The sequence below is a fragment of the Medicago sativa genome, chromosome 3 (assembly GCF_051527215.1).
Source record: "Medicago sativa cultivar Bolivia chromosome 3, Bolivia_mono, whole genome shotgun sequence".
In the NCBI taxonomy this organism is placed as follows: Eukaryota; Viridiplantae; Streptophyta; class Magnoliopsida; order Fabales; family Fabaceae; genus Medicago; species Medicago sativa.
This window is the reverse complement of record NC_140751.1, coordinates 31262084-31283095: the sequence shown is the minus strand read 5'-3', so window position 1 is coordinate 31283095 and position 21012 is coordinate 31262084. Positions and strand designations below refer to the sequence as shown.

At 33.7% G+C, this 21012-nt stretch overlaps 2 protein-coding genes across 13 annotated transcripts; both read left to right on the top strand.

Annotated features, from left to right (window-relative positions):
- The first annotated feature begins 370 nt into the window (after positions 1 to 370).
- Positions 371 to 3389, top strand: LOC146937121 (uncharacterized). Its single transcript, XM_085757769.1, has 6 exons — positions 371 to 907; positions 1030 to 1971; positions 2096 to 2206; positions 2296 to 2531; positions 2619 to 2828; positions 2920 to 3389. Exons 1-5 carry the CDS (start codon positions 386 to 388, stop codon positions 2620 to 2622), a joined length of 1815 nt encoding a protein of 604 aa, XP_085613895.1. The 5' UTR covers positions 371 to 385; the 3' UTR covers positions 2623 to 2828; positions 2920 to 3389.
- A 9982-nt stretch (positions 3390 to 13371) lies between these two features.
- LOC146937120 (putative methyl-CpG-binding domain protein 12) lies at positions 13372 to 19089 on the top strand. 12 transcript variants are annotated; one of them, XM_085751575.1, is made up of 8 exons: positions 13372 to 14657; positions 15445 to 15557; positions 15663 to 15784; positions 16609 to 16756; positions 17336 to 17830; positions 17979 to 18032; positions 18176 to 18312; positions 18726 to 19089. In XM_085751575.1, the coding sequence occupies exons 5-8, from the start codon at positions 17358 to 17360 to the stop codon at positions 18776 to 18778; spliced, it is 717 nt and encodes a 238-aa protein (XP_085607701.1). In that variant the 5' UTR covers positions 13372 to 14657; positions 15445 to 15557; positions 15663 to 15784; positions 16609 to 16756; positions 17336 to 17357; the 3' UTR covers positions 18779 to 19089. The 12 variants fall into 12 exon arrangements, with proteins under 12 accessions (XP_085607701.1, XP_085607696.1, XP_085607703.1 ...); XM_085751570.1 differs by having other exon boundaries at positions 16604 to 16756; XM_085751577.1 differs by having other exon boundaries at positions 16594 to 16756.
- Positions 19090 to 21012: the final 1923 nt, after the last annotated feature.

The window sequence follows — 21012 nt, the reverse complement described above, 5'->3', positions numbered from 1 at the left end:
GTATGTTAGTGAGGAACTTGATAGTAGTAACCCTGATGCATCAGGTGATGAAAAGGAACCAAGATATGACCAGTTTAAGATGGAGGAGTTATCAAAGAGTTATAAGTTTAAAGTGGGGTTGGAGTTTATATCATTGGCTCAATTTAAGGAGGCTATTATTGAGTGGTCAGTTTTAAATGGGTGGGAAATAAAATTTATTAAAAATGATAGAGAGAGAGTAAGGGTAGAATGCAAGGCCAAATGTGGTTTTTGGGCCCTTGTAAGTAAAGTGGCGGATAAGCACACGTTTAGAGTGAAAAAGTGGTATGGAACACACACGTGCGGCAGGGCAACTTTAAATAGATCTGCAAATTCAAAGTGGGTATCAAAAGCTGTGTTCAAGAAGATGTCAACAAATGATAAGGATAATCTGACTCTGAAAAGTATTGTAACTGATATGGCTAGCACACACGCTGTGGGCATAACCATGAACAGAGCATGGAGGGCCAAAGCAATTGCAAAGGAGAAGATTAATGGTGATGCTGCAAAACAGTACAACCTGTTGTGGAAGTACTCAGCTGAATTGCAGAGGGTTAATCGAGGAAACACATGCAAGATCAACATGGAAAGGCTTGGTCCACAACTACAACCAAGGTTCTCATCCTTTTATTTCAGTTTTGATGGTATCAAAAAAGGGTTTACTACTGCCTGTAGACCTTTCATAGGTGTAGATGGATGCCATTTGAAGACCAAATATGGAGGTATACTTTTAATTGCTGTAGCAAGGGACCCAAATGATCAATATTATCCACTTGCTTTTGGTGTTTGTGAAAGTGAAACAAAGGAGTCTTGGAGGTGGTTTTTAACCTTATTATTGGAGGATATTGGTCAAGACAAGAGATGGGTTTTCATCTCTGACCAACAGAAGGTAATTGTGTATTTTTATTTAATTTGTTCCTTTATTAATTTTTATTTTTATTAATTTTTTTCCATTCTTAATTTCATGTATTTTTACTTACTTTGTTCCTTGCTTTCATTTATGAATCATAGGGTTTGATGGCTGTCTTTGATGAATTGTTTGAGAGTGTGGAACACAGAATGTGCTTGAGGCATTTATATGCCAATTTCAAGAAGAAATTTGGAGGAGGTACACTAATTAGAGACCTTATGATGGGAGCTGCTAAGGCTACTTATTTTCAAGAGTGGGAGGCCAAGATGAAGGAGTTAAAAGCTGTCAATGAGGGTGCCTATGATTGGCTTATGAAATTCCCAACCAAATCTTGGTGTAAGCATGCATTTTCTTTTTATCCTAAGTGTGATGTGCTAATGAACAACATTTCTGAAGCTTTTAATAGCACAATATTAGTAGCTAGGGACAAACCTGTGCTAACAATGTGTGAATGGATAAGAAATTATTTGATGAATAGGAATTCTGTTCTGAGACAAAAAGTTGATAGGTGGAATCAAAATATATGCCCTAAGCCTAGATATAGGTTAGATAAAGAGGTTGAGAAGAGTGGTAACTGGACTGCTATATGGTCCAAGGCTGAGATATTTCAGGTGGGGCATATTCAAAGTAAACATATATTCATTGTTGACATTGCCAAGAGAAGTTGTAGCTGTAATTTTTGGGAGCTTGTGGGTATCCCTTGTAGGCATGCAGTAGCTGCATTAGGGTATAGGCAGCAAAAACCTGAAGACTTTGTAGATGCTTATTACTCAAAGGCTAAATATATTGAATGTTATGATAACAATGTGAGCCCTATAAATGGAGAGGACATGTGGCCTGAAGTGGAGGTTGAGGAGATGCTTCCTCCCTCATACAAAAGAGCTGCTGGTAGGCCTAAAAAACTCAGAAGAAGGGAACCAGATGAGGATCCTAACAAGGGAAGGACAACTACTTGTTATAGGTGCACTAAGTGTGGCAAAAATGGACACAATATGAGAAGTTGCCTTAGTCAAGTGACTGACCCTGAAGCTGCTAAAAGAAAGGTAAATTTACTCTTAGTACCTTTTTATAATATATTCATGTTTAGGACATGATGAAATTATATGATGTTAAAAAAAAAAGGACATGATGAAATTATATGATGTTAACTTTTTTTTCTTATCACAGAGAAAGCCTAAAAGAAACCAACCTGAAGTTTCAAATGCTAATGTTAATGGCCAAAGTAATCAATCATCCCAAGTTCCTCAAGTGCTAAACCCTGAAGCTGCTAAAAGAAAGGTAAATTTACTCTTACTACCTTTTTATAATATATTCATGTTTAGGACATGATGAAATTATATGATGTTAACTTTTTTATCTTATCACAGAGAAAGCCTAAAAGAAAACAACCTGAAGTTTCAAATGCTAATGTTAATGACCCAAGTAATCAATCATCCCAAGTTCCTCAAGTGAATGACCCAACTGTTAATGATGTAAACCTTCCTGATATAGACCCAGAATTTGAAGCCCTTGCTGCAAACCTTGCAGCAGCTTTTGAGGCTAGTCAATCTCAACCAAATGTGGCCTCAGTTATGGCATCTGCTAAAAATCCCCCCCTAAACCAGTTAAGTATTGTTCAACTCTTTAAATGAAGCATTTATATAGACAAAGCAAAAAGGAATTATAAACTAATACAATTGTGTTAACTTAGGTGAAGAAGACTAAGCAGAATAGTCAGACTCAGAAAACTGTTAGGAGGAGTAATAGGTGCAGGAAATTGAAGACTGTCAAGGTCTCTGGAGCTAGAAGTACTCAATCTCAACCTTTGGTAATTGATGATCAGGTTCATCCAGCTGACATGCTAGTAAAAAGGTCTAGGAAACTACCTCAAATAGGTAGTAGCTCTCAGAATGTAATAAATGTAAGTGTATTATGTAGGTTAATACATTATGAAGACTTTGGTTTAAATAATACTGGTTTTTTTCTTATAAATTTTGTTGCAATGTGATTAGGAAGCTGTTGCTACCTCTCCAATTACAACTGAAGTTCCAAATGCTCCAACTGCTCAAGTTGATGATGAACAAATTGAAGATGCTACTCAATCAAACAACACTCTGCCCACTCAATCCAGCATCATTCAGTCATCTCAAGCAACAAAACAAAACAATGATGTGGACATCATAATGGATGGACTGAAGGCATTGCCACCAGCTCAAAGCAATGAAGCAGTGACACAAATGATTGATGAACTGTTGAAATGGGATAAGAAAATAGCAGATGTTCTAGGCAAAAGGGTCAAGAGTGTTGGAAATCCATCGGAAAATCAGACAGAACAAATGATGGCTGGACTAAGAAACTTGGCCCCAGAGGAGTTACGGATGGTCACTAGAGACCTGCTTACAGCACTTGCGAAGGGGAGGGACAATGTTCAGAAGTTCAAGCAAGGAGAAGGAGTGAATAAGGATGACACAAGACCTGCAGAGTAGATGTCTATGCTTTTATTTTGGGGATGACATAAGACCTGCACTAGGCTTATAATTTGATATGAACATGTCTACCTTATGTCTAATTATGTTTTCCTTTAAACATGTCTACTTAATATCTAGGCAATTATGCTATGAACCTTTCCATGTTTTGATGTAACCTGGCTTTTGTTAATAGCCATATGACATGTAGTTGACAATCAATTTGGCAGGTTAATGCCTAGCTACTGTTATCTATTTGGTTGTTAGTACTTAATCATGTTTTTTTGCTATCAAATTCAGCACACAAAATACTTTAATGGGCAACAAACAAACATCCTTCATTAATTCAATTAAACCACTAAAACCCATGTTTCAATTACAATCAAACTCCAAAGGAAATAAACCAAACCATTACAAACCAAACCATTACAAACCAGAATACACAACTTGAACATAGTTTTCACAACTTAACCATTCAGCTTAAATTCATTACAAACAATGCAAAAAATACCCAAGATAAGATCAACAAAATCATAAACAAGTTGCTCTTCTTCCTTGACTGCTCAAGCTTCTTCTTCAACTTCTCATTTTTCTTGATTCCCATCTCTTTCATCAGCATGGTAAAATCTTTCATTACCTCTTCACAGTTGCAGTCACAAGGAAGCTTCTTCAAGGCAGATGATGATGCTTCAGTTGCTTGTACTGGTACAGGACGAACATATGGAGGATGTCCTTCAATCTCATCATCCCATATGTACAACCTACAACTATTACCGGCCTGAGATGAAAACAAACATATGCAGCAAATTAAAATGTGTGAAAATAACAAAAAAAACCAAGTATTACAACGACAAACTCACATTATATGTTGGGCATTTCCAAAATTTCCTTTTAGGGTTTTCACTTGAATTGGATATGAACATCCTCATGGTTTTGTTGCAACCACAAATAGGCAACTCATTAGATGATGATTGATAAATAGAATGAGAAGACATTGTTGAAGGAAAGAAGAGAGACAGAGAGTGAGCGACAGGAAGAAGGAAGAAAGACCAGAGAGAGAGAGAGAGGAGGAAGAAGGGATTTTAAGTTTTTAAAATTCAAAAATTGAAATTGCGTTTTTGGTTTTAGTCCCTATGGTAAATTTCGTTTTTGGTTTTAGTCCCTATACTAACCCCAGTCATCAACTAGTGTCAACTCACGAAGTGCCACGTATTGCTCCGTTAGCCAGGTCATCGTTTTTGTCACAGAATTGAACGGCAAGGACTAGATCCAAAACGTTTGGTAATTACAGGGGTTGTTTCGCAAAAAAAAAACTTACAGGGACGAAAACCAAAAATGCGCCAACTTACAAGGACCTTTTTCATATTTAAGCCTTTCAAATATATAAGGAAAATATTTATGAGAAACAATATAGAAGATAAAATAAATAAATATAAATATTTGCCCTTAATAATTTATGATATTATGATTACCCTCAATATGTTTTGCTACTGCCTAGTTGCAGCCTTGACCTTAGTATTTTATATAAACTATATTATATTATTTTCAGCAAAACAGAGCACTCAAGTTTCTTTCTTTGTCTGTTTGTTCACTTTTTCAATACCCAAGGCGGTTTCCAAATCATACACTAAACAGTTTCTAAGCTCCTGGTTCATATGCATCAAACAAAAACATCATCAGCAACAACAAAATCATGAAGAAAAACATTATCATTATAACAACAATCTCAAAACACTGATACTAAAATCAAACTAGTTCCATTTTCATTACGATTTTCTTGTTATGTTAATGCGTCACTTTCACAAATCTGATTCTAGAAGAGAGGAGATGGGGGAGATGACTGATCGATGGTTCACTGGTGGGTGGTGGACTGGGTTTGTGAATGTGTTTTGCCAAAGAAGAAAGAAAGAAAAACAGGCGTGAGTTTTTTTCCTGATACTAAAAATAAAAAGTGTGTTATGGGCTGGGCATAAAAAAATTAATTGGGCCTGAGCTGGTGTGGCTATTGCCACACCTTGCCCTGCTCAGGTCCGCCCCTGCCCATGACGAATTTTACCCGCGGGTACCCGTGGGCATGGGTATTTTTGCCACCCCTAGCAAAGACATATATTAACTGCAATTTAGTACCACGTATATAAATCCTTTCACATGATCTACAACAAAGGTAGATGTTAACTGCAATTTAGTATCCAGTCCTTTCAGGTGAACAAACTTCTGAATCAGACAGATAGTTGAATGCCTCTCTACTTGATTTATATCATTTTGCCTTTCAGTTTCAACGTATATAAATCATTTCACATGATCTACAACAAAGGTAGAGATTAACTGCAATTTAGTATTGAGTCCTTTCATGTGAATTATACGCACTTTTAAAAAACTTGTTTTAAAGGAGAGATGTTCAAATTACGGAATATTACCATTCTTCCTAAATTTGAGAATGAAGGTCGCATAATCCAAATATTTGTGATGCATGGTCTAAGGCATGGGGTTCAGTAACGTATTTTGTAAAAAAATTGTTCCGAAGAAAAAATGAACAAATTAATGAATATTGCACAAAAATTATAAATCTTTATCAAAATATTTATGAAAGCTTTATCAAGAGCAGGAAAACATCATAAATTACATATTAGTTAAAATTATAAAAGTGAGCGCGACTGTCATAGAGTTACCAAAAAGGGATTAACACCAATATTTACATGACACAAAATGAACGAAAGAAACACATTAAACTCTTTAGCGTCTTGTGTGGGAACTTGGTTATTAATAATTTGACCGTTAAAAAATAAAAAATCTCTTTGACATCAAAAAAGTAATATCAGCTGAGCAATATTCAGTCTCTTCACATATGCTTAGTAATATTCAATCTGGAAGATTACATTGAAAGGATAGATGGTAAAATGACGGATAATTGTGAATCATTGTAATATGTCAAGATATAAACCTTAAAAACCATGAACCATCAACTTAGTTTTAAATAGTTAAAAATAAAAAATTGTAAAATAGTTAAAAGTTTTTAAAAATATAAAAATTGGAAAAAAGTTAAAAAAAATTGGTGAGGTAGCACTCAACCAAGCAACACTAAAAAAATTATATGCATCAGCGTAACAAAAAAACAGACAGACGAACATAAAATATTACTCTAAACGTTAATGTGTGTATATATTCACGAGGTTGAAGAAATGAGATAAAAATATTTGGGATCATTAAATGACAGCGTGAATAAAAATATTTGTGAGATTGTGATGATTAAACGATATTGAAATTAAATATATAAGTGATAAAAAGATAATAAAATTCCTTTGAAAAAAAGGTAATAAAATTAAATGGAATCTCCTTAAAAAATTAATGGAACGGTTAAAAAAAATAAAGTTAAACGATACCTTAAAAATGTAGAGAAGTTTGAAAAAAGTCGGGTCAAACGATACCTTAATCTCCCACAACGGCAATGTAGAAGCAAATGAATTTGGGAGGAAAAATTGAAAAATAGTTAAAAATTGAAAAATAATTAAAAGTTATTAAAAATATAAAAATTAGAAAATAATTAAAAAAAAAATTGGTTAGGGGCAAAAATGGAAATTCATAGGCCAACCCTAAAAAAAAAAACCTCCAATAATTGAATTACTAAAATGCCCCTCCTAGGGGCAAATTGGTAAATTCAATGGACATTTTCTTTTATATATAGTATATAGATGATAATGATAATTATATAAAAGATTTTTTTAAGCGAAGAAAAATATATTAAATATGAAGAAAAGTACAAACAATTAGGGACGTCAACCTAATCTAGTGAGCTCAAACAAAAGTGTAATTACAACCTTTAACGGTAATAGAGTCAGTGGCAAACTAAGAACTGAAATATGAAGCGAACAGACTCAGCCACCATGATACAATCAAGCGAACCTAACTCAGGACGTCAAACCAAATTGCAAAAGAAAGTGGTGTATGAGCGTCCTCTTCGTATCAGTGGAATGTGTGTTCCTCGTATCAAAAAACGAACGAACCTAAAACGAATTCAACGAACTCGAACTTTTTGCTTGATGGAAGTGAACCCGATCAAATGTAAAAGATTATGGGATGGGGCAAAAGGATATACAAAATGCGGGGAAGATGGGAGATCAAGATGGATTTTTTGTTGAAGATACAAGCTTTTGATGAGTGAGTGGGTAGTAATTTAGTTGGTTATGGAATTAAAATCTTTTTTATGTGAGTTTTTTTGTCTCAAGGACATTTTTGTAATTTTGGAAAATGTAAGGACCAAAACGAAAAATTTTAAAAAAAATATAAGAATGAGAAAATTTGAAATTCTTAACTTTTAAGTGTCATTTGAAATTTTCTAATTTTAACTTAACAAAATACTTCATAAATTTAATCATTTTGAAAATTCTCCAAATAATCATTCAAACAATGAAATTCATCCAAAAGTATTTGAATTCCGTCAAAACATTCTCTCATTCAAACACACTCTTAACCTTTGTTTAGGAGTTTAGAGTGGAGGGGAGAGTTTGGAAAAGTGGAATAAATAGAAGACATTGGAAGGAGAAGACTTTAGGTGTTAATTTTTTATTCATAATACAAAATCCCCTCATTTGGGGAACTCAAAATTTGTGTTGGGGGATGATTTATATGAATTTTTCAAATTCAATTTATGTTGTTATAATATTTTTAAAATTAAAAATATATTAATCATAAATATTAGTTTATCATTCTCTAAAAAATTACTATTTCAAAAAATGTGAAATATTTCTCCATTTTACTATATACTCCCATCCTTCAAAGTTCTTCGTTCCCCTCCCATCCAAATTACCAAACAAAGCATTGGAGGAAGTGAAAGACATGTGTGTGTTGTTTGTGAGTTGTGAGGGGAAGGGAGTGAAGGACTTTGGAAAATAAGGAATGGTAAGTGGAAGAAATAGAGGATATTTGGATGGTGAATCTTTATGGATTCATTTTTCTTCATAATATTCCTAGGAACCTTAATCATATTAAAGTGTTCGGTAAGTATTTTAGGTATATTTAATTTAAAATTAATGTGAGATTATATAAATAAGTGGGACTTATTCGAGGGTGCAATCTTGTGATGCACTAGTGTTAATTAGAGAAACATATTACACTGCACCGTAAGATACAATTTATTTAAGTGAAATGCGGTACACCGTAAGACACACTGTCCTTAGGTGGAGTTGCTTAGCATGCAGATGTTTACCGGTGTTTTTGGTAAACAATGGGACTAGTTTTGATTATTACAAGCAGGATTAAACCAGAAATCCTAGGATTATTACATGTTGTGCAATCTTTTTCCAGAAAATGTATGAATGTTCATCGTATTCATAGGTTGCTTTATGAACAAGATGAAGAAACTGTTTTTGTATGAAGATAACTGCCTTTCGACAGAAATCAATGTAGAAAATGTAAGTAAAAGACTTAAAAGTTTAAATGCAGAAACTTAAAGAAAAGTAAATTGCATTGCATTAAAGTAAATGTGGTTCAACAAATCAGATTACTACATTCTGTGACTCTTTTCTCTAGACTCTGATACTTTGAGTGCTAGAATTCTATAAGTGATCTGTGACCCCTTTTTCTTATGAAAAACTACTATATATACATAGAGAAAATAACTGGAAAACTAAACTGCCAAAAACTACATTTCTACGACAAGAAACTGCATGCATTCCTCATGTTTGGACACTTGAAACCAACTTCTTTACTAAATTAACTGCCTGTCGAATGGTGGTTTCTGTCGAATGCTCTCAGTATCTGTCGAACTCAGCAACTTCAATCATGGACTTAGAGAATTTTGCAGTTTTGAACCTTCGTTTACCTGTCAAATATACACAATATAAAATAAAACCCAACAACAGACCACATAAGTGATTCGATAATGCTAATATTTTGAAAATAGCTAGTCACAAGTTTTCAAATTTTTATCATATCAACTATCACATATTGGTACATAATGTTTTTCTTCTGCATATATAAGCATATAAAATATTCAACGAGTGCGGTTTAAATATTTAGTTTTAAATATAAAATAAAAATTTAATAGACACACAACATTAATGTTGATATTTTGAATATAGTTACGAGTTTTCAAAATTTTATCATATTGACTTTCTCATATACGTATATAAAAATTTGTTTATGCAGATATAAGTACGTAAAATCTGCAACGAGTGTGGTGCAAACATTGAACAATGTTTTGCATATAAAATAAAAAGTTATTTAATAGAAACACTACATTAATTTTGATTTTGAAAATAGTCACGAGTTTTTAAAATTCTATCATATCGACTTTCTCATATATGCATATAAAAATTTATTTATGCATATATAAATACATAAAATTTGCAACGGGTGCGGTGCAAACATTGAACAGTCTTTTGCATATAAAATAAAAAGTTATTTAATATAAATACTACATTAATTTTAATTTTGATTTTGAAAGTAATCATGAGTTTTTAAAATTTTATTATATCAACTTTCTCATCTATCTACATAAAAATTTGTTTTCGTATATATAAACAAATAAAATTCATAACTGGTGTGACTCAACTATTTAATATTTTTTTGTATATATAAGAGAAAATATTTAATAGCGACATTACATTAATACTCACAATTTTCATTTAATATCTATAAATATTCTACAATATTAACAATCTAATTATTTTTATATAATTATCACAATGTTACGTGACCCGTGCGAAAACATATGTCTTTTACTAGTTGCCAAACAAAGCATTGGAGGAAGTGAAAGACATGTGTGTGTTGTTTGCGAGTTTGGAGGGGATGGGAGTGAAGGACTTTGGAAAATAAGGAATTGTAAATGGAAGAAATAGAGGATATTTGGATGGTGGAGCTTTAGGGATTCATTTTTCTTCATAATACAGAATATGTGTTTGTTTCAAGGATTAAATTTATAATCCTCAAACTAATATGCCTAGGAACCTAACCCATTTGGGGTTGGCCTAGTGGTTGGTTTGGGATCTTGGAGTTTGCTCCTCCAAAGGTCTTAGGTTCGATTCCCTCTGGTGCCAATTTCGGTGGGCTAAGTCCATACAGAGCTTGCTCTGGCTTTAAACGGGGCCCCCACAAGTGGGCGGAGGGATTGGTCCCCTCGGATTAGTCGATTCTTGGATCGGATACGAGTTTTCAAAAAAAAAATATTCCTAGGAACCTTAATCGTATTAAAGTGTTTGGTGAATATTTTAGTGTCTTGGGAATATTTTTAAATAGATTTAATTTAAAATTAATGAGAGATTAAATAAATAAGTGAGACTTATTCGAGGGTGCAATCTTATGATGCACTAGTGTTAATTAGAAAAACATATCACATTACACCCTAAAATACAATTCATTTAAGTGAAATGTGGTACACTGTAAGACATACTGTCCTTAGGTGGAGTTGCTTAGCATGCAAACCACATAAGTGATTCGATAAATAGAACCTTTGTACCAAAGTAAAACACTCTTAAAATCGAATTCTCTTCTCATAAACCCGAATTTTTTTTCTGAAACTTAAACCACACCCTCTCACTCTATAAGCCTTCATTCAAATCATCTACCACTATGATTGAAGAAACTATGGGGTAGCACTTAGGTGACATAGAATTGGGTGACATTGGTGACATTGATCAATCACAATGTCACGATGCTTGTGTTTTTCTCTCTTTCACAAGCATTGTGACATTGTGATTGACCAATGTCACCTAACTCTATGACACCCAAGTGTTATCCGAAACTATGTTCATATGGAGTGAGTAAAGGTGTTGGTTGTGACCACTCTCTTAGTTTTACTTCAAAAGTCGTTCCCCCTCTCAAGTATAGAATCTTCATAACATACCATTGTTTAGTTTCTCTACGATAAAAAATGCAACAAAAAATTCGATGTACCTAAAGTTTTGGGTGGGATTTAGCATGGGAAAGGAGAGTTGTTTCCCACCATGGGAAACACAAGATCAATGGTTAGATTGTACACTTCTATTAAATCTTATCATGTTCTTCCATACCTGATTCTAAACTTTTCTCTTTCTAAACTTTTCTCATCTTACTCCCACCCACCTCTACTATCTCCCGTTGGATCTAAAAAAACATAAAATAAAATTGGCTTCTTATTAATCACCAATGGAAGCTTTGAGCAAAGCTTAGATCTAAAAATAATAATTAGATCTGGATATTTTTTATAAACATATTTAAAAAAACTTGAAATAGATCTGGACTTTTTTTAGTTTGTTGCTTTCTTCTAGGATCCGATTATATTTCTTTATACTGTGATGCTAATTCTTAAAGAAAACATATGAACAACATAATCACAGGCCTCTGTATGAAAATGAAAGAGATTAACAAGCATATTGAAAAGATTGGGGTTTCAAGGAATGAATGATTTTGTTTGGGTTAACAAGTTGCTGATGTTGGTGTTTTATGAGTTTGTGATGATTGTGGTGATATGATGGTTGCTTGTGAGTTGTGAACAAGAGAGGTTGGAAACAAATGCTTCTGTTTTGTGGTGGTGGTGATGGTGGTGGTGGTGTAGATATGCAAGAGAGAGGGGTGGAAGATTACTTGATTCCTGTGAAAAATTCCAGAGCTAGAGGATGAACAAAATACAGATAGACCATCATAAGACGGTGAGATTTAGAATGGGAAAGGAAAGTTTTTTCCCATGATGGGAAAGTTCATTCACAGCCATAGATTTAATTGTTTTTTATTTGAATGATTGAGATCTATCACTTGGTAATTGTTGTAACTTGTTGATGGTTATTGTGTACAAAAAAACCACCCCCACCATATAATTAAATAATAATTTAGCATTTGTTTAATTTATTGGTTTTTTTTATTAAATCATGGGCCTTAGCAATTTATTTTAGACTTGTTGTTTCTAAAATAACGTTTTTTTGTTGTCTATTATTAAGTGACAATTTTTAATTTTGTGAGTGTTTATTTATTTTTTTTTTAAAATGACGTAATAGTTTCAGTTCCAATCTTAAAAAAAATAAAAAATTAGTTTCAGTTCCAGAAATATTTTATTATTGGGTTGTTTACATATCCTTTAAGATACATATGTTTTTTTAATCAATTTTATTTAAAAAAAAAAAAAAAAGAATCATTTGTAAATAGTAGTTAGAGATATGTGAACCGAACCATCTTCTTCTTCATCAAAGTTTGGTTACCAACACTAACACCATGTCCAATTCTTACCTTTCTTTGACTGAAAACTTCCAAGTGGGATAAAGATTTGGGTTAGATACCACCGAAAGGAGTTGGATGAAGAAGAATCCTTGATGGTTAGCACCTCACTGAACGGTTAGATACCAGTCCCAGATCTAATGGGTTTTGTGTGTTAGAACAGCAAACTTTAAGATGATGATTATTATACCACTGTCGAAAATTTCAGTGACCTACAGCAAGATTCTTATTACGAAGGAACCTTTCACAAAACATTCTAAAAGGGAGTGGTCAATTTTTTTCTTTTGCTGGGTTTTACCATGAACAACCTCAACAGAGTTAGAACGCACACTAAATTCAAACGGTGGTGTATGAGAAATAGAGTGTTGTTATTGAAAAGCAATTTCTGCTGTGATGATAAAAAGGGAGGTCACTTAGTAAAGGGACAAAATTATTAAAATATCAAAGCTAATTATTTTTTTGTTTGGACTCAATGGGTGGCAACCGCCAGCTGTCCTTTAAAGTTAGATTTTCCCATGATGGGAAACAACTTTGGTTTCCCAGGCTAAATCCCACCGTGCCTCCAACATGATAACATAAAACACCAAATCTGGTTTGAAAACATGCATTCCGTAACATCTACCATATTTGCAAGGTGGCATTTAGGGTGGGTGAGGGAAAGATTTTCCTACCATAGGAAAGTATTTTCTAACCATTAGATTAAAGAGGAGCACGGATTTAATGATGGTCTGCCCGCATTATATTTTTTTCATTGTCTTCAGCCTCATGGACTGAAAATCTGCAATTGACCTACACCACCACCAATAACTTTTAATCACTTCCTTTCACCGTAAGCACTTGCAACAAATTAACCAACACAACCATCTTCCTTAATTTATTTAAAGTGAAAAAAACAAGGAAAATAATGTTGCTCTACCAAGGAAGAGATTAACTAGCACAACCATTTTCCTTTCACTGTAAACCTGTTCGGATCCCTCCACCAATTCATAATCACCGCGCACTTGCCGCTTACAACCTTCTTTTGCCGCCGACGAATCTGCTTTGAATCACCTTGTTCATCAACGAAGATTTTTCAATTATGTGCTCTGAATCTTAATGAATCTTATTATTATTATTATTAGTGGGGTTTGTGGGCTTTGAATTTGATTAATCTTATTTTTCAATTCTGCTTTGAATCACCTTGTACATCGAGTTTCTGGGGGTTTGAATTTGATTAATCTCATTATTATTAGTTTAATTTCAATGAGTATGATTCTTCTTGGTGGTGGTGGTGGTGGTGGTGGTGGTGGTGGTGGTGAGTAGGTGGTCCATGGTCTGATGGAGGTTGAAGAAAATGGTGAAAGATAAAGAAAAAAATAAAGTATGGGCAGACCATCATTAAATCTGTGTTCCTCTTTAATCTAATGGTCAGAAAATACTTTCCTATGATAGGAAAATCTTTCCCTCACCCACCCTAAATGCCACCTATTTGCAAAAGTCACATCCATTCCGTAACATATCACTATAAATTTCAAAAACATGCTCAACATTTCCCATTTTGTAGTACCCATCAATAAGAGTAACATAACTGTACAAATTAGGTTAAATTCCTGTAAGAGTCATTTCATCAAACACATTGCAGGCATTACTAAAATCACCCTCATTGCATCAACATTTCAATAAAATTCCATAGGTGATCACAGTCGATTATAACCTGTACGGAATCAAACCTCTTTGGTTTGACTAACGAATGAAGAAGCGTGTTGCAGGCACGCAAAGTAGGTAGTTCGTTTGAGCTGTGAAAGTGTTGTTTTGTGAGTGAAGTGGCTTTTATGATGTTATTTTTGGGGTTTCTAAGGATTTGGGTAATGGTATTTGTGTCTTGTGTTTTTTATGAAAGAGTTTGAAGAGAAAGAATGTGAAGAAAAAGTGGAACTGATGATGGAAATGTTATTGCGACGAACGAGTTTCAACATTGAGTTGGTTGCGTCGAAGTGGTGTTATGGAGTATAGCACTTTCAATATCACTTCCAACAATCATAAAATTAGATCAAAGGGCTGCAGTAGAGTTTCCGTGGGTGGTCTCGGAATGCAAAGGCATATGTATCAGAGATGAAAAATTGGTAAGCTAAGTCATCAAAATGCGGATACATGGGTCTAAGGCAAGCTCTTATCTAGCTTATGAATTTATCAGATTTAGGGTTTGTGAGAAAATGTTTTTGTTTTTTAAATATTTATTGAAGTTCTATATAGGTTTGCTGTTTTAGAAGTTATGAAGCACGGACACCGGACACAACACGGATTCGTTGACACCTATAATAATTTGATAAAATAGCAATTCTATAATATGTATCCGACACAGGAAACACCTAATCTGAGGAGTATAAGTGCTTCATAGTTTTTGTAGCTTTGGTAGTGTTTAATGAGTGATTGAAAGATTTTTGGTTTTGTTGAGATGTTGTTATCAATCATCATGGTGTGTATGTATGAATTAAATGTGACTTGGCCTATTTTGTTGATTATGAATGGTTTTATGGTTTGTGAGTGTTATGGTTTTAACTGTATGTGTGTCAAACGATTCTATTTGAACTTGTTTGCCTTACTTGTATGTTGGCCGTGACGAAGGTTGATCACAGAAAAATCATATAGGGCGGTTTTTAATGTCATTTTAGACAATTAGCAAGTTTTATTGTATTTTGTAATTACTGCCAGGTCTAAGGTGTTGCTTTTATAATTACAGTATGAACATATAGAGAAGTTTTTTCTAACTGTTAAAAAGTGGTCATTTGATTGATTGTTTTTTTTATTCCGGGAGTGTATATGAAGTGGCTGGCTTGTCTAGTTTAAAGCTTATGTAATTTATGATTATTTCTAAAATTGTTGATTTTTCGTGCTTGACAATTATTTCAGTGAAATCAGCAAGACATGTAATCGATGCACAAGTGATGTCCGAAGAAGAAGGGCATGAAGATGTTGAAGTACATAGCCTGAGACAAAAAAATTGCGCAGAATTCCTATTATAAGTAAGATTTAGTTATTTATTTGGCTCTTACAAACCATAAAGAAGATTCTTGGTATGAGGCAAATTCTGCTCCTCATCAATGTTTTGAATATCTTGTTTTGATAAGTGATGTCCGCACAAGTTGAAGTATCCATTGTTGTTAAGTGCTTGAGATTTGGAGTAGCAGACTATCTAGTAAAGCCTTTACGCACAAATGAACTATTAAATTTGTGGAGAAGGAGGCGCAAGGTTTGTACTGTCCAACTTCATATCTACGGATATTCATAATTTTGTAGTTCATTCATCCAATATTAATTTGTCACCAACTTACTGTAAACATTGTGCCATATTAGATGGATGGAGAGTACGAACTAATGTGGATTTACACCTTTGTTTTGTTCTGTCAACGTTCACCATCACAACCATTGTATCTAGAGTTTTGTATTGTTTCCCCTAGTTCCAGTACAAAATTTTCAAAACAAGAAATGGAATTGTTTGTTACTTTTGTAAGTAATAGAGTGAAACAAAAATTAAACATGCCTGTAGATTGTCAAAATTTAAACCTTATGTGAGTGTGAATTTGAGTTACATTGGAAAGCTCTTTGTTTACACGTGTTGAAGTTGTGGGATGTAAGATGAGAGGAGGATAGAAAATATTAAGAACCTTGAATATAACTGATAATCAGTTGATTTGATACTGACTTGATAAAAATGACTAAACACTGATCCCTATTTATATGGATACATTGACTCAATTCTAAATATAAAGAAAAATCAAGAATCTAGAACAAATTATAATAGTAAATAGTAATAGTAAGTAATTATTAATCTCATAATTACATTATCTTTTTTTTGGTGAATTGCATTTTATATGCCACGTGGTGCGCCATGCGAACTCCACGTTGTTGCCACTAAACTTGGCGCCCCATTTATAGGTCTCCTACGTGGTCAAGATGATGAAAGATTGTGTGAGAGTAGAGCGAGATTCGTAGAAAGTTGATTTTTAATATAAGCTTTTTCGTTATTTTTTTTCCTCATCTGTTTGATTAATCCAACAGTCGACTATAGCGCAGGAGAGATAGTGTGCGATCTCAGAAAGGGACCAGGCCGCAAGAGCCAAATCTGCTCTGCTGTCAACTATTGTCCAGATCCAGATCTTAAAAGGGACCAGGTCCTCACTCCTGTCCTCCTACGTGCGCTTTTTCGCATTTCTTCTTCCCGGTCAGTGCTTCCAAGTCTTTTCTCTGTTATTTTATGTTTACGTTTCCCTTGTCTTGTTTGAAGTCAGTCCCAATTTCCCCTCTCTTTTTGTTGATTTGTTGTGTTATTGCTACTCTCATTGATTTATCATTTCAATCTTGAACTATTTTGAAATTCATATATGATGTATCAGCTTATAAGTTTTTGCGTATGTTGCTTGTTTTTAGTTCAAATGTCGTTTTTACGATTCATAATAAGATTTGATTTACGAGTTAGAAAATAGTTCTTCTGATTCATGATTCGAAAACCTTGGCTAAGCCTAATTATTATTATTTAATGAATGGACAAAAGAGGATATGCATAGATCTTGGGTGGATCGACTATAGAAAAAAAGATCTTGAGTAGATAGACTATAGGAAAAAAAATCTTGAGTGGATCGATATACAGTCCCAAGAATACTGACTGAAAAATTTCTTTTGTGCGTTGAATTTATTCAAGAAAGTGCTTTTGCCTGCTTAAGTATATTCATAAGGTTTGATGTTTAACAATATTAAGGTTTATTGATTTATTATTTCTTTGATCCTTTTTTGAATGTATCAGGTGTGATTTCTAGGAAAATCAAATGCATCGTCTTCCAGATCACAGATATGTTTCGTCATCTTCTTCCTCCTCTTCTTATTCTTATTCGTCTTCTTCTTCCGATGATGATGATGAATATAACCCTGTGACAAATGGAGACAACACAAATCAACTTGCCCCTGACCCCCTTCTGTGTAGACCACCTCCGAGTTCAGCTCATAGAGTTTTGCCAGTAGTTGGTGCTTTTGCTGTTCAATGTCATTCGTGTTCTAAATGGAGGTTAATTCCAACGAAGAAAAAATATGAAGAGATACGTGAACATAACCTTCAACATCCTTTTGTTTGTGAAAAAGCTCGGGAGTGGCAATGCAATATATCTTGTGATGATCCAGAGGATGTTTCTCAGGATGACAGTATGATTTGGGCTATTGACAAGCCGGGAATTCCACAGACTCCAGATGGATGGCAGCGACTTCTACAAATCAGAGGTGAAGGAAGCAGCCAATTTGGAGATATGTATGTATCCATTTTTTGTCATTCTTTTTATCAAAACCTATGTATCAATACAACTATTATGAATTTTGGGCAGGAAAGTCTGCCCTTATAGAATTTCTGATTTTCATTATCATCATTTTGTCACTGTTGTGATTTATTAATATTTCAGATACTATGAAGCACCATCAGGCAAGAAATTGCGCTCAATGCCTGAGGTCAAGAAGTATGTTCCTTCTGCTTCTTCTTTACTATCTCTGCAATGTGACCTTGAAAGCTACCTTGTCTTAATTGAACCATTGTCATCATCATTATTAAAATTTGGCTTTCATCTTTCTTACATTTTGCTCCCGGTGCTTGTGTTTGAAGGTTCTTGGATAATCATTCAGAGTACACGACAGATGGTGTAACTCTTGCACAGTTCTCATTTCAAATGCCTAAGCCCTTGCAAGAGAACTATGTGAAGAAGAAGCGCTCTCATGCTAAATCTGTTGAACCTAAGCAAGGTACGTAAAATTTTAACTGAATCGCAAGGTATTAAATGTACGATTTTAACTTGATGCGCCAAAGTTTTTACCAATAAAAGCTTTTTTGGGGTGGTAAAATGTGATTTCTCTATTACATTATATATCTTTTTCACCCTTACAGGTTCCCACTTCTATTTGTTCTTTCTTTCAGTACATCCATTTTTATGTTATTTTTTAATTCATCTTCACTTAAGGTCCGTATAAAGTATTATATTATTGTTATTAGCCGTGTGTAATTTGTCCAATACTGAAGTATGATTTTTACATCCCGAAAGAGATGAAACTCTCTTTTGGTATATAGTGTATCAAGAGTGAATGTTAATCTAGCACCCTCTTAATGAATGAAATGTTGGCACTAAGGATTTTTGTACATGGTGATATGTGTGATGCAGGAATTTCTGTTAGCCGTCCTGCAAAGAAGCAAGCAACTCATTTTCATCCATAAAGATGCAGTTTAGTAGAGAAGTCTACTGAGGAAGGACCTGATCAAAACTCTAAATCCTCCGTTTTGCATTGATTTTGGTGTAATGTTGCATCTTACTCTGTAATATGTCTTGCAAGTGTAGAAATGTATGATTTTTTGGATTAGTACATGGTGATATGTGTGGTGTATGATTGCATCTTACTTTCGTTGAAAATGAACTGCAGCTTTGGATGAAAGGTATAACCTGACATGTATTTTGCGGTATGAATTGAGCATGTGAAAAACAACATGTACGATATACTATGAGTTTGGGTTGAAAAGTATTTGCCTTAGTTTTTTGAGTATTCATAGTGAAATGTATGAAATTTTGTGAAATCAGTATAGGAAAATCCCAAAAGATCAACCATACATCTACTTCGTTATTAAAATACGATTATGTTATGATTTCTATATATCATAGACCGATCTAACTCTACATGCACCTATTTGAAAAACAAAAAAAAAAAACAGAACAATTATGTAAGACAGGTTTCAGCTGTTGGAAGTGAATAGGAAAATCATGCCACACTTTTGTTATGATGAGGCTTTAAAGGGCAAACATGAAAGAAAAGCTACCAATGGAATTGAAAGTGGGTGGTTTTTTTTCTCTTAAGAAGCTTCTGAAGAGTAGAAGCACTTTGGTGTAGTTGTTGCAAATTTGTTCTCACTCTTTAAAACACTGTTGAACCGTTTCTTGTGTGTCATGAATGTCACAAATTCAAGTTTAACAATGTGATTATGTGGAATGGAACCTACAGGCTACATGGAGCATAATTCAAGTTCTAACTTTTTATTTTTTATTTTTAAAATATTCAACAGATTAAAGTTGAATTGGTGTAACTTTCTAAATGTTGAGTCTAAAACTAAAAAGGGATTTTTTATACCACATTCCGACTTCTCGTTTGCCCTCTATAATTCTCATTTAAATCTTGTTTGCATTATATAATCTAAACCAAATTTGTAGATTTTTGGATTATATGATCCTAATCATCCCAAAGTTCACCAAACCACATAAAATGGTTTTGAACCTTTGGAGATTTAACAAGTTTTCAGTATACATAATTATATCGAAGACTAGAAGGTTATAATAATAAAACCATATATAATTATATCAAAAATACATTATATATAATATGTGTTTAGTTCTCTAATGATATATATTTCAACTAATCTGTCTCAAGGTCTATGCCACAATCATAGTCCAAGGTTGTCAACTTCAATCACAACATGATCATCTCCGTTTATCTCATTATTTGTCATCCGATTGAGTTCATTATAACTAACCATCCTATGGCCATATATAGGCTCTAGTGGCTTTGCATCATCTTGACATTGTGGTGCCTATAATACTGAAGTGGGAGGAATTGGACACACGTCAAATATAATTTATGATGGTTACACATAAACAATGATAACATTAAATACAAACTTATTAAAAACATAAGGAAAAAAGGTTACCATCATAAAATGATTGTCATTTACGTGTGGTAGATACATGTTCGGTCTCTTTGTGACGATGCACCGCGTAAAGGAAAAAAGGTTACCGATTACTCTGTTTTGATGGATAGTAGAACTATCAATGAGAAATGACATATCTGGCATGATCATCTATTTACATGGATGTGCACGTCCAACCTCGGGGAATATTGCTTTTTCTTTTTTATATTTACAAAGACAGTTGATATTTGTTTTTCTTCTTCCTCGCTGGTGAAAAGGGTGGTCTTCCATTTGTTTGAGGTATATTTTTGCTTAGGAGAGTGTTTTGACAATGACATGGTGGTTTCGCTTCATCTTATTTTCAAATCTTCTATTAAAGCTCAACTTTAAAATATTTCTTTATTACTGGAGTTTTCTTAAAAAATTTCTATGATGATTTAGCTTCATCTTGAAGAGAATTGACACATAATGGCAACCCATCTGAAATTGTAATTTTAATTTGTTTTTCTTTTTATATTTTAAAAAATATTAACATATAGTAAATGACTTTTGACATATTGAGGTGTCTGAATGACCTTTCTGTCAGTTGTTGTCATCCAATGGAAGTGAATGTTTTAGTTCAAGTGCATTTAGTCTTTAAATTTTTCGGTCGTGGCCTATCGTTTCACCAGAGATTTGGGTTTCGTGCGTCGATTGCACCTTTTGTTGTTACATATCCCAAGTAATTCTTTGGTCGACGCAAACGTCCCCTTTCTAGCGAAGGATCAAATGATGATGGG